Source organism: Choloepus didactylus, chromosome 8, assembly GCF_015220235.1.
Source record: "Choloepus didactylus isolate mChoDid1 chromosome 8, mChoDid1.pri, whole genome shotgun sequence".
NCBI lineage: Eukaryota > Metazoa > Chordata > Mammalia > Pilosa > Megalonychidae > Choloepus > Choloepus didactylus.
Window position 1 is genome coordinate 6,209,970 of NC_051314.1, and position 12,286 is coordinate 6,222,255.

The 12,286-nt window shown below is 57.4% G+C and overlaps 1 protein-coding gene across 1 annotated transcript; it reads right to left on the minus strand.

Moving 5' to 3' along the window:
* Window positions 1-3,149: 3,149 nt before the first annotated feature.
* Window positions 3,150-11,249, minus strand: UPK3A (uroplakin 3A). The gene is made up of 6 exons (XM_037847274.1): window positions 11,155-11,249; window positions 9,987-10,142; window positions 8,192-8,471; window positions 6,481-6,563; window positions 5,024-5,156; window positions 3,150-3,396 (listed from the first exon to the last, which is right to left on the minus strand). The coding sequence occupies exons 1-6, from the start codon at window positions 11,204-11,206 to the stop codon at window positions 3,237-3,239; spliced, it is 864 nt and encodes a 287-aa protein (XP_037703202.1). The 5' UTR covers window positions 11,207-11,249; the 3' UTR covers window positions 3,150-3,236.
* Between the last annotated feature and the right edge of the window lie 1,037 nt (window positions 11,250-12,286).

Sequence of the window (12,286 nt, forward strand, 5' to 3'; positions counted from 1 at the left end):
TCTGAACAAGACCCGATGGGCCCAAAAGCCATTTCCTCTTCCCAGCCCTCCCAGATCCACACTCCCTGCCCTGCCCAAGCCATAGTCAGTTCTTACTTCCCCTCTCCTTAGCATGTTTTTCCCTGCCTGGCTGTTAAGCTCCCCCAGCCCACATTTGTCACCCACATGGGTCTTGTGAGTTGCAGCAGCCTGTGAACTTTGGGGGGCCCAGCGTCCAGATCGTCGTGGGGGGGCAGAGACTGGGAGTGGGTGTGGCATCTGGGGGTTTCCTGGCAGTGGCAGCGCTTGCTGAAGCACGTTGCACGTGTGCCTTCATCTGGTCCTCAGAAGGAGCCCGTGAGGAAGGCTCCCTCGTCATCACTCCAGTTTGACAGGCGCGGACGCAGAGGCATCCGCACCCCAGCCTCCAGGTTCTGCCACCCCTCTTTCCGTACAGCTCCTCCTCCCCCAGTCCAGGACTGAAACCCAGTGCAGTGCAGTTCGTGAGCTCCTGCCGGGTGCTGGGGACCACGACCCGTGGGAGATAGCGCGGGCTTGGTAAACCGGACCCTGCAGGCTGGGTGCTGGTGCAGACTCCAGGTGCAGGGGTCCCCGGGCGGGACATCTTCAAGGGCCTGGGGTGCTGGAGCCCAAGGAATCTATCCACAGGGCAGGCCGTGCCCAAAACCCTCCAGCCAAGCCAGCCCCATCTGAGACACAGGCTGCAAGTCTCAGCCCCTCACCCCAAATCTCTGCCTTACAAAGACAAGGCCCGCAGAAGGGGAAGCCTTAGGAACAAATTCCCCCAACCCACGCCCTCCCCTGTATCCCAGAGAGATGCAGCTGCTCTGGGGTCATGGAAGATTACTGAGTAAGGCGCTGCCACCTGGCCACCTAGACCATTCTCAGAGTAGACAAGGGACAGACGTGGCCGGTGGAGCCAGCGTGGAGTCATGGGGAGGCAGAGGGGCTGGGTCCCAGCCCCCACCCCGGCCAGCGTGAGCCTGTCTTATTCAGTGTGCGTTGAACACAGCAGTGACTGCATGTGTGTGAAATGACAAGGCTCGGCCAGAGGCGAGCACTCCCTGTGTCGCAGGTGGTCTTGGTGGCACGCAACGGGGGCTGCCCAGGGAGGGGTGCAAGTGCAGTATGTGTGTGTGTGTGTGTGTGTGTGTGTGTGTGCACTTATACACTACTGTTTGTTGATTTCAGACTTCTGGCCCCCGGAACTGTGAGAGAATACATTTTTGTTGCTTTAAGCCCGTGTGTAGTAATTTGTTACATGGGACACTAATATGGTTGCTATTTTACACACAAGGAAACGGAGACTCCGAGAGGCGACAAAGCTCGCCTGGGTCCCTTGGCCAGTTGGTCAGGCAGTCCCATCCGACCCCAGAGAGCCCACGCTTTACCCGCGAGCATAGAGAGGGTGCTAATACTCTCTGAGGTGGTTAGAGACTGTCGTCCCGGAAGCTGAGTCCAGGCCCAGCAAGGGGTGCTCACTTATTCACCTGCATGTGTTTGCTCATCTCCCTTCAATCAGTTTGGACCCTGTAGCTTTTGCATCCAGAGCCGTGGCTAAGGTCTCCCCTGAGCTGGCAGCACCCATCTCCTGGGGCCTCCGTGGACTGGGCCAATGGAGAGAGGGCTGGACTCAGGAAGCAGCTGCCACAGGAGGGCGGCTCAGGTCACCTGCAAGACCTGCTTTTCAAAGGGGGTGGGGGATGGAGACCGCTGAGGGTCTCTGGGCACAAGCCAAAGGGTATCCACGACCTCAGAATAAGCTGGAGGCCTTCTCCAGATCAACCATTTTACTCCAGCATAAGTACGTTTAAACATCAGTGTAAATTAAAATAAATACAAGCACGTTATAAAACAGAAGGCAACATTTGCCTGAGTTTTTAACAAGGGCAGACCTCAAGGAGGTCTGGCCCTCTCTGCTGCCCTTGGGGATTCTTAGGGGATGTGATTGAGAAGGTCAGCCTTAAAGAGGGCAGGGTTCTGATGAGGATGCACAGGGATGGGAGTGGGAAGTCCAGTCTCACGGGGCTGAGAAAAGGGTCTGCAGATGTGGGAGGTGGTTCAGGACACACGTAGCCCTGGGTGCCTCTTGGGAGTAGCACCCACCACTTCCTCCTCCCCGCACTGCCCAGACCCCTCTGGGCACCTGCTGCTCCTGCACCCTGAGCACGCGCTGCCCCGGCGTCGGCTGACCCCCGCCTTAGGCGTCCCCTTCTCCACCTTCTACTTCCTGCCTTCTCTGCTTCCTCCCTCTAATGGCAGTTGTGGAGTGTCTCAAATCCATGCCCCAGAGCAAAAATCTAGTCAGCTCCATGCACCCACCAGCCTGCCAGGCTTCTTCCTTGCAGCAGTTGGTACCAGTCCTGCTTTATCCAGTAAATTCTTTCCTCAGTGGGGAGTGGGCCTGTGAAGTTTGTTTTGCACATCCTGAGGGGGAAACGATCTTCATGGTTGGCTCAGAAGGGAGCACTAACTCCTTTGAATGGAGACCCTGGAGTGGGGCAGCCCCTTTGCCCCGAGCGGACTTGGTGCCCCTCTCTGTGCCCACCCGCTGTGGTGTTTATCTCACAGGTGTCATGGCTGGTTCATGTGTCCCCTCATCTTCCCACCGGACAGGGAGCTCTTGGAGGGCGGGGTCCAGCTCATCTGAATCCCAGCCCAGCAGACGGGTCCTTGGGAAAGCCAAGAAGGGGTCCAGGCATGCAGGGTCTCAATGAACCATTTACACCAGCCCATTTTACAGGTGAGGAAGCTGAGCCCCAGAGAGGAAGAGGTGCCTGACCAAGGCCACAGGACGAGTTGCCAGCAGAGCCCCCAACCCAGGCCCAGCAAGACCCCAAACACCATCCAACAACTGTCCATGCACCCCATCTCACAGAAACGATCAGGGGTGTTCATTTCCCCACTTCACAGGTGAGAAGTCCAAGAGTTAGGGAGGCAAAACAGCCCCGGTATCTGCCTCCTCCCCTGGGTCCCTAACCCTCACTGCCTTGGCTTGCACAGAAAATCCGTTCCCTGCCCCCTCCCTCCAGAAACAATCCAACTCCTTGGTATGACATACTTTGTCCCAGTCATTCATTCATCTACACACTTGTTCCTTCCATAGGTCTTTATTGGATTCAAAATCTTGGAAAGATTTTATTTCACATTTCCCTGCAGTTGGGCCCCTGGGACCCCCGGGACCCCCGAGCAAAGCTGGTGGGAGGGAATGGCCACCCAGGGTGCGGCACCCAGGTTCAGTCCTGCAGCTTGCTGGGATACACCTCAGCCCTGTCCAGGGGCAGCCCCCGGTTCACGGATGTGTACGACGGCTCTGAGGTCCCCAGGGACTTGGGCACAGCCTCCTGCGTGATCTGGGAGTCGTGGGTGGTTTCCCCGTCAGAAGTCCCCACATCCCTGGCCAAGGGAAGGATGAGAGACAGGTTTAGGGGAGCAGATCAAAGCTGGAGTCCTCTAGTTGGGTGGGCCTTTACACTTAGACATTGCTTTCACAGATGCTGTCCTGGGCATTCATTCATCATCCCATCTTTCTGGAACACCTACCAGGTGCCAGGCCCTAGGGGTCATCAAACCTGGTCCCCAAAGAGCCGAGGTGGTACAGGAGATGGACCACAGCAGACAGTGACCACACAGCATGTCACACGTCCTGACAGACACGGTACAGCAGGAGCCAGAGGAAGGCTTCCTGGAGGAGGCAGCAGTTATTCTAGGTCCTAAAGAATGAGTGGGAGGGCAAGGGCGGGGAAGGGCATTCTGCGTGTGGGGTCAGCATGTGTGAGGGCATGAGACGGGATGGGCCGGGGAAGGCTGGAAACAGTGGGAAGTTCAGCGCAGCTGCAGCTGGGACGTGTAGGACTGGTGGGTGGGATAAACTGAAGAGCCAGGAGAAACTCAGACAACAGAACTTCCAACCAGATTAAGGTGCTGCCCAAAGGCAGGGAGGGACGTAACCAGTCCTGGCTGTCCCCATGTCTGGCCGGACACACTGGTCCCTTGGCGGCTACTCTCATCTATTAATTCTATTTTTACTAACTTAGATGTCAGGTTCAACTTGATTTTAAAGTTCACTGTGCCCCACTGCACCCCCCACCTCACCTATCTATTTTCCTGACTAATTTCTCTTTCTCTACTTAATTTCAGCTACTCCAAGAAGCTTGTTTGTCTGCAACCTCTACCCCCCCCAACTGGGACAGCACCCTCCTGAGCTTTGAAGCCCCTGGGTCTCCCTCCCCTGCACTGGGGAGCACACTGCTTGTGACTTTTCTGAGTCATCCCCGTCCTGAGGAGCACTTGCTCCTGCTGCTCCTTCCTCCAGGAAGCCCACCCTGATGCTCCAGGCAGAATCTGCCTTTCCCCCTCAGCTTCCCATGGAGCCTGCAGGCTTCTTTATTTAGTACCTATCAGTCCCCCCACCCCAGGGACTAGCAGGCTGTGTGCACCCATGGGGGCCCATGAACCCCAAACCAAAGCAGACACAAATGAGAAGGCGTTCATGGAAGCAGGGGACCTGGGCTAGTCCCAGCTCTGTTTTAACTGGCTGCGTGGCCTTGGGCCATCCTGCCCCGCTTGGGACATCCTTTCCCCATCTGTACTTCTGGAGGGTGAAGTTATCAGGATCCTAATTACAGTGACAACAAAAGCTAATACAGTGTACTCGTGCACTGCCCTAAGGGCTTTGCAGGAATAATTTCACTAAATCTTCTCAACTGCGCAGGAGGGATGGTATTTATTATTACCTCCATTCTCCAGGTGAGGAAACCGAGGCATAGAGAGGGTACACTGCTTGCCCAAGTTGCACAGCTGGTACAAGGAATCGGGCAGATCCCAACCCCAACCCAGCTGGACCTTGAACTGTTAACCTTGAAGACCCTTAGTTGTGAAAAGCCAGGGCTCTGCCCGCCTCTCTACAGACCCCACCCCAGGGCTGGAAGGCAGCTTCCCGGGCCTCGGGGGCTCTCCCCCCACCACAGGGGAGCACACCCGGCCCTCCTGGGGGGCCGCCCTCCCAGCTTGGGGAACTCACACGAAGCTGAGGACGATGGCGCCAGCAAACCCCACGAGCAGGAAGAAGGGCAGGGAGCCCAGGATGGAGGTGATGACGATCATGCCTCCGCTCCGCCGCCCCGGCCATGTGTCGATGGCCCAGTATGGGGTGACTGTGGAGGGAACGGCCACCGAGTCACCCCCCCAACCCTGCACCGCGCAGCCCAGGAGCCCAGGGACGTCCCATCCCGGGTCTGCGGTGGCTTGCCCCCATCCCACTTCCCGACCTTCTTTTGTGCATTTTCTTGTCGCTCCTGCTTTAACTGTCTTTTTTGCACAAAATTTAAATTATAAACTGGGTCAAGTCTTGGGTCGACATGGGTGGGACAAGACAGGCAAAGAGTCCAATGCGGCCAGGGGGCTCTGGCTCTGGCTGATGTCACCTTTTTCAAACTATGTTGATAAACAATATACAGGTCTACTATGTGCCGCATAATTTGAGGCCCTTGTTCCCTGGAGATCCCACAAAGACCCCATTTTGCAGATCGGTTCACGGCAGCTCAGGGAGATGAGTCCCTGGTCCAAGAACACACACACTGCGGTCAGACACAAGGCCGGGTCCACCTGGCACCACGGCCCACGCCTCTCCACAGACGGGCCCCAGGCCCTGCCACAGAGCTGGGCCTGGAGCCTCCGCCTGGGCCCCCAAAGGACCCCTGCTGGGGAGCAGGGCAAGATCCTTGTTGCACTTCTCAGAAGAGGAAACTGAGATCCCACGGGGCTCAGGCAGCAGCGGGGGGCACAGGCTGGGCTTGAACCCAGGACCCTGGGTCTCGGGGTGGTGCTGCTTCGTTGGGGCCGCGATATCGCCGCGGGGTGTAGGCCACAGGAGGGGTGGGCTGGGGGTGATGGCGGGGAGGAGTCACCCCAACAGCATGCACACGCACCCCCACACATATCACACGCACAGGCATGCACACAGGTGCTCACACACGCACATGCTCCTCACCAGCTCAGTGACCATAGGCAGCCACCAGGGCCTCCTGCATGCCCCATGCAGGTAAGGCAGGTAGGCTGGCAGGAGGCAGCCCCGGTAAAACATGCAGCCCCGGGCTGGGCCCATCCTCTCAATTCTCCCCATCTTGGGGTTGGAGGTGTGGTGCGACGGCCAGTTCTGAAGTTAGGTGCCCCCCCAACCCAGTCTAAATGACTCTTGGAAGTCCCCTGCCTTGCCCCTAACGTCCAGTAAAAGGGATTGTGGGTGTGGAGCCCTGGGCAGGGCAGGCTCAGGGAAGGCGCCAGGCTGGCAACAGGTGGACAGCTGGCACCGGGACCCTCCCACCTGTAGAAAACCATTGGCTCAAAGGAAGGGGCACAAGTGTGGGGGGTTCCCCCAGTGACAGGATGGGTCTTTTGTCTTCGGAGCCTATGTCTGCCTTCTCAGGCGACCCTGCAGATCACGCAGCCCCAGGCCCACCCCCAGTCCCCACCACTTACGCCGGCTGGTGCAGATGGGGTCCGACCACAGGGTCTGGTCCTGTACCAGGCCCGTAGACACGTTGACAAGGACATACTTGAACCTGGAAGAAGACAGAGCAGGAGTGACTCCATCCTGTGAGCCCAGCCCCAGGGAGGTGGGAGCTTTAGGGGGGCCTGGGGCTGGGAGGGGCCTGCTGGGAAAGGGAAGCCTCCAGTCACCAGGAGGGCCCTGGACCCTCTCCCCAGCTGAGACGCCACCTCCTCCAGGAAGCCTTCAGAATCAACAGCCCGCTTCTCCAGGCCCTCCTTTCCAGAGGCCTCTGTTACTTTATAACTATGCACCTGTAGAATATTTGTTCAGTATGGATTTATTTGTCCTCCTTGCTTTTTTGCCTTCCACTATTCAAAGCTAGGTCCTTGATATCAAAAGGGGACATAATTAAAAAAAAAAAAAAATAGGGACAATATCTATCTCCAATCCCTGCTGTCCTTAGACAAGAGCTACATTTTAAATACAGAAACTCCCAAACAGCCAAGTGTTACTAACCACCAAGGAAGGTTGGCAACAAGATACAAAGCGTGCACAGCCCACTTAAGGTCTTAAACACAAGGTAGTTAAACCAATGGACGTTCTGAAAATGAAGAAGTCTGTGGTCTATAGTTGAACATGTTTTTGTTGGTTGGTTGGTTGGTTTTCAAATCAAGAGTCTTAAAATATCTGCAGTGCCCAAGGCTGTGTTTTACTGCCTGTTGCTGCAGGATTGAAGATGAGGATTCCAGAACCCGAGCTGGGTGCCCTCCCCACCCAGGTGAAGGTGGCCTAGTAAATGATGGGTGAGGTTCTGCGAGGGCAGGCCGGGAGGGTGTGCCTTTGCCATCAGGGAGGAGGGAGAGAGTTTCCCACATTAGGATCAGGTCAGGGGTGAGGGGTGGGGAGGAGGACAGCAGGGCCCCTTGTCCTGCCTGGTAGCTGAGTCCCAGGGAGGGGCTGAGCTCTCCAAAAGGTGGGGGCTTGGGGTGACTGCCAGGCCCAAAATGGGGCCAGGAAGTTGCAGACATCAACCTAGGTGTCTCCGTGGTAACCGGGAGGCAGAGCCTGAGGCCTGCGGGGGCCCCTCCAGTCCTGTGGCACCAGCTAAGACTCCCTGGCCACAGGTTGGAGCTGAGCTGTGAGCTCCAAACAGAGCAGGTGCTCAGGAAATATGGGTGGAAACAGATTGGGGGCCATGGCAGTGTGGGGGATGGAGCGAGCAACAAAAGACGCACTGGATGAGGGAGGGGGACAGGAAGGCCTTTGACGGGGTCCCCATTCAGCTGGGCTGCAGCTTGTTGCTAGGGGAACCCCCTGCCCTCTCTGGGCCACCATGTCCTCCTCTGTAAAAAGAATGGGTTTGGAAGGGTGGCTTCCACAGCCACCATGGGATCAGGACCACCTACACAATTTGCAGGACCCAGTGCAAAGGGAAAATGCAGGCCCCTTGTTCAAAATTTAGTAAGAATTTTGAGACGGCGACAGCAGAGCATTAAACCAAACGATGGAATCAAGGTTCCTTGCACAGGTCGCGCACCAGGGAGCTGGCCCTGCCTGGGACCTGGGATGTCCTGGCACACAGTAGGCCCTCAAGAAACATGGTCTCTCACACTTCACCCCCACCTCTCCCAGCACACCCCGGTCTTCCGGAGCTAGGGCTGGGCATGGCTGCCACCCTCTGTGGCTGTTCGCACCCACCTGTATGCCGTGGCTGCCGACAGGGGCGGGTTGCAGAGGCCTCGGAAGTTGGGGTCGAGCAGACAGGTCCCGTTGGCCCCCACCCTGACCAAGTATGCATTCAGGATCTCCGAGGCCTGGGACACATCCCCAGCGGCATCCAGGCTGGGCAGGTCACCACAGGGAGTCAGGTCAAAGGCTACTGCTTTGTAGGGGCCTGTCTGCCCGCCATCTGTTTGCCGGAACGTTGAACTGAGGGGCTTGTTGGTGCTGTCCTGCACGGAGGTGTTCCTGGAGCTGGCTGCAGAGGCAGTGCCTGGAGTCAGCTCAGGGTCACTCGTGCAGTCATTCATCAAACACTCTGCTTGGGATCGAATCCTGTCCCCCATGAAAGACATGGTCAAGTTCTAATCTCTGGTCCTGTGGGTGTATATCCATTTGTGAACAGGATCTAAAGAGATGCTATTTAGATGAGGCCAGTTTGAATCAGGATGGGCCTTAATCACGATGACTGGAGTCTTTATGAGCAAAGGAATTTCAAACACGGTCAATCAGTGGAAGCCAGAAGCCAATAGAAGCCAGAAGTCAGGGGAACCAGCAGAGCAGACACAAGGAGAGAGACAGAGAGATGGCCACATGACAGAGGACTGCTGGAACACCTACAGACTTCTGGAGAAATCAAGCCCCACCAAAACCTGGATGTCAGAATTCCAGACCCCCAAACCGAGAGACTATAGGTTCCTGTTGTTCAAGCCAACCATTGGGTGGTATCTGTCACTGCAGCCCTGGCAAGCTAAGACACTCCGCACCAGCCCTGGGCAGGGCACTTGGATCTGTGCCCACATCCTGCCCTCAAGGGCTCCCAGGGCAGTGAGGGAGACAGACAGGGAGCACCTTCCCTGCTTCGGGTGCTGTGTCCGGCTCCCACCCAGCTTTTCTTGTTACCTTCCTGTAATCTCCTCGTCCCACAGAACTTTGTCACTTCCCTGCTGAGAGCCCTGGTTTTCTTCTTCCATAAAATGTTAAAGGAGGGAAATGTATGGTACAGGGGAAATAATTTGGAAATAGAAAGACCTATATTAGGTCCTGGCTTCCTTCCTAGCTGGGAGATCTCAGTCCACTCACTTTACCTCTGAACCTCAGTCTTCTCATCTGTAAAACGGGAGGAAATGTCCCGCAGTACCTGCAGATGGGGCACAGGTAGGAAGCCAATAAACACTGGCTACAGGAACAAAATGACCCTGTGTGAGCTGTAGTAAATGACTGGTTGCTAGAAATGGAAGGGGTTCTCATTGGGCTCGTCTCCAAGACCAGGATTCCTGCCAGCGAAGGGGTGAGGGCTGGGCCAGAGCAGGCAGATCTGAATGCCTGGCTTCGCTTCGCCAACATCCCTCTTGAACCACCTTGGGAAGCCTTGGGAAGGATGGGAGTTTAAGGACCAGAGAAATCCAGATTCAGAATTCCAGCTCTCAGAGGGCCGGTGAGTAATCCCACTCTCGGAGCCTTGATCCGGCCTCTGTGATCATGACCACAGCAGGTGGCTTGTAAATATTGGCGCCGAGCTTTACCAAACACCTGGCATGATGTGGGTCTCAGTGACTGGTGCTGTCATTATCTTCCCCACCTGACCGGGCACCGCCCTTCAAGGTCAGGGCCAGGTGTGTGACCTCGGCACCCAGCCCAGGGCTGGCACAGAGCAGACGCCCACAAATGGTGGTGGCATGAACGGGGCTTCTCTCAACCGCCCTTTTCCCTCCTCCCTGTGGACAGGTCAGAGCCCCTCAGAGCAGCCCCAAGGGTTCTTCTCCAGCCTTACCCGAGTCGGCCAGGACGTAGAGGTAGATCTCATAGGCACCAGGGAGGGCAGCGGAGCTGTCAAACACGCAGAGGGGCTTTTCCAAGGCCACGGTGGTGAGGGTGGGGTTGTTGGTGGCGAAGGTCACGCTGGCCAGTTGGGGCTGGAGGTTCACAGCTGGAGGAGGTGATGAGGCTGGGAGCTGGCCCCCAGCAGAACAGCCCACCTCCATGGGCACCCCCTGCCCACATCCACACACAAGCGTGTCTGCATGCCGTCACCGAGCACCTGCAGTGTGCTGGGCTGGCGTCACCTCCCCTCAGGTCATCCCACGAGCTGGTCTCAGACACCGGCAGCACCCCTGACCCCACCTGGGCATCCTGGCCAGAGCTCGGGAAGTCGGGCCAAACTGCTCCCCTTCCTCTCCCCACAGCCCCTTCCCTCCTGTAGACATCCAGGCTCTGAGACCCATCCTCTCCTCCCCTGAGCAGCTCTGCATCCCTTCAGCCTGGCCTCAGTGTCCCCACCCTCCCACCTGGACCTGAGTAGCAGCCCCTCCTCTGCCTTCTAGCAGGCAACCCTGGCTGGGGCACTCCCCTGCTTAGACTCACACCCCCTCAAAGCCCCCCACTGCCCTCTGGCCACTGCCCAGCCTCTCTGCAAAGGCAGTGGGCTCCGGAAGTCCTGGGTGTTGCTTCCTGGGGTCTTCAGCCTTGGCCCTCCCCATGCCCAGCTCCCCTCATGCTGACAGACCAGCTCCCAGTGGGCCAGGCTGCCTCCTGCCTCCCTGAACGAGCCGTGTGCTCCCTCGGTGTGAAATGTCTTTCCATCGGCCCCAGTCTAGGGGTCACCGTGAGTGTGGGTCCAGCCCTCCTCCCTGCTCCCACAAGCCCCTGTGTGGGCTGCTCTTGCCATAGCTGTCCTGGAGCCCTCACGTTCCCACCAGCTGCTACCACCACCACCACCACCATCATCATCATCACCATCATCATCATCACCTTCCCCATCAATATTGGGTCCCCAGCACCCGCACGGGGCCTGACACAGAGCAGGCGGTGCCGACTCCCGAAGTGAGTAAATGAACTTCTCCACGCCCTTCCCACCCCCGCAGGGCCCGGGTCTGCGCGGCGCAGGGCAGGGGCGCCCCCTTCCCGCCCCCACCTGCCCCGTCCTCTCCTCCCCGGCTCACCCCAGCAGCCCCGCAGGCAGCCGAGGGCCAGCAGGGCCCAGAGCGGGGCCATGGTGCGCAGGAGCCGCGGCGCGCGGCGGGTGGCCGGGGGTCCAGCGCCGGCACCGCCGAGCCCCTCCGCGCGCGCCCGGCCCACCTGGGCCCTCGCCGCGCCCCGCCCCCGCCCCCGCCCGCGCCGGCCAATCCGCGGGCTCCGCGCTGGCTATTTGCATACGCCCCGCCCCGGCTCCGGGACTCCCGGGCCCGCGTGGTGCCCAGGGTCCAACCAGTCGTGGCACGGCCTTTCCGGAGCCTGCACCAAAGCGCCTACTGTGCGCCGGGGCCGCAGCGGCGCTTGCAAGGCGTGTCTCTCCCCAATAAGACCTTGGAGACAAGCCAGCCCTTTCGAGCCTTAGCTTCCATACTGCAAAATGGCTTTGCTAATTGCTACAACTGTTTATTGAGACCCTACTATGTGCCAGACCTCCTGGGCTCTCGTGAAGATGAAAGAGGTTGAGCAGTGCAAGTGCAGTGATGGAAACCTCCAGGTCCTGGGATCGTGAGCTCTCCGGAGACCACTGTAGTTCACAGGTGCGAGGCCAAGGCCAGCGCCGCCAAGGATGCACGGGGGCTCCTGGAAGCCCGAGGCAGTGGAACCAGGGCCTCCGGCTGCCCGGCCCAGGGCCGTTTCCAAAGGGAGGGACAGGTTTTTAATGCCGGGGCCTGGCGGGGGTTGGGGGGTGGGGGTGGGTGCTCATCTTCAAGGCGCCTTCCAGCATCGGAAGTCTGTGCACATCTCCCGTCCGCCTTAAATAGAGTTTTACCTTAAAGATAATCAAGTAAAGCAGTAAGGTTGGAGTTTTCTGTATGGCATTTGTATGATATTGCAACTGTCCTGTAAGTTCAAAATTATTTCAAAATAAGTTTTTTTTAAAAGTGTATCAGTATGCTTGTGAAATTGCAGTTGGAAAGTTGTCACTTTTATGTATATATGTTATAGTCTTCAATAAAAAATTTAAAAAATGTATATCAATAAGGATGGGGGAAACAAAATTTGAAAACAATCAGTAACAAATGAATCTGTGTGTGTGATACTGATAACATAACCACATGCAGAAAAAGAGAAGAAAAAGCCTATGTCTAAGTGACTTTG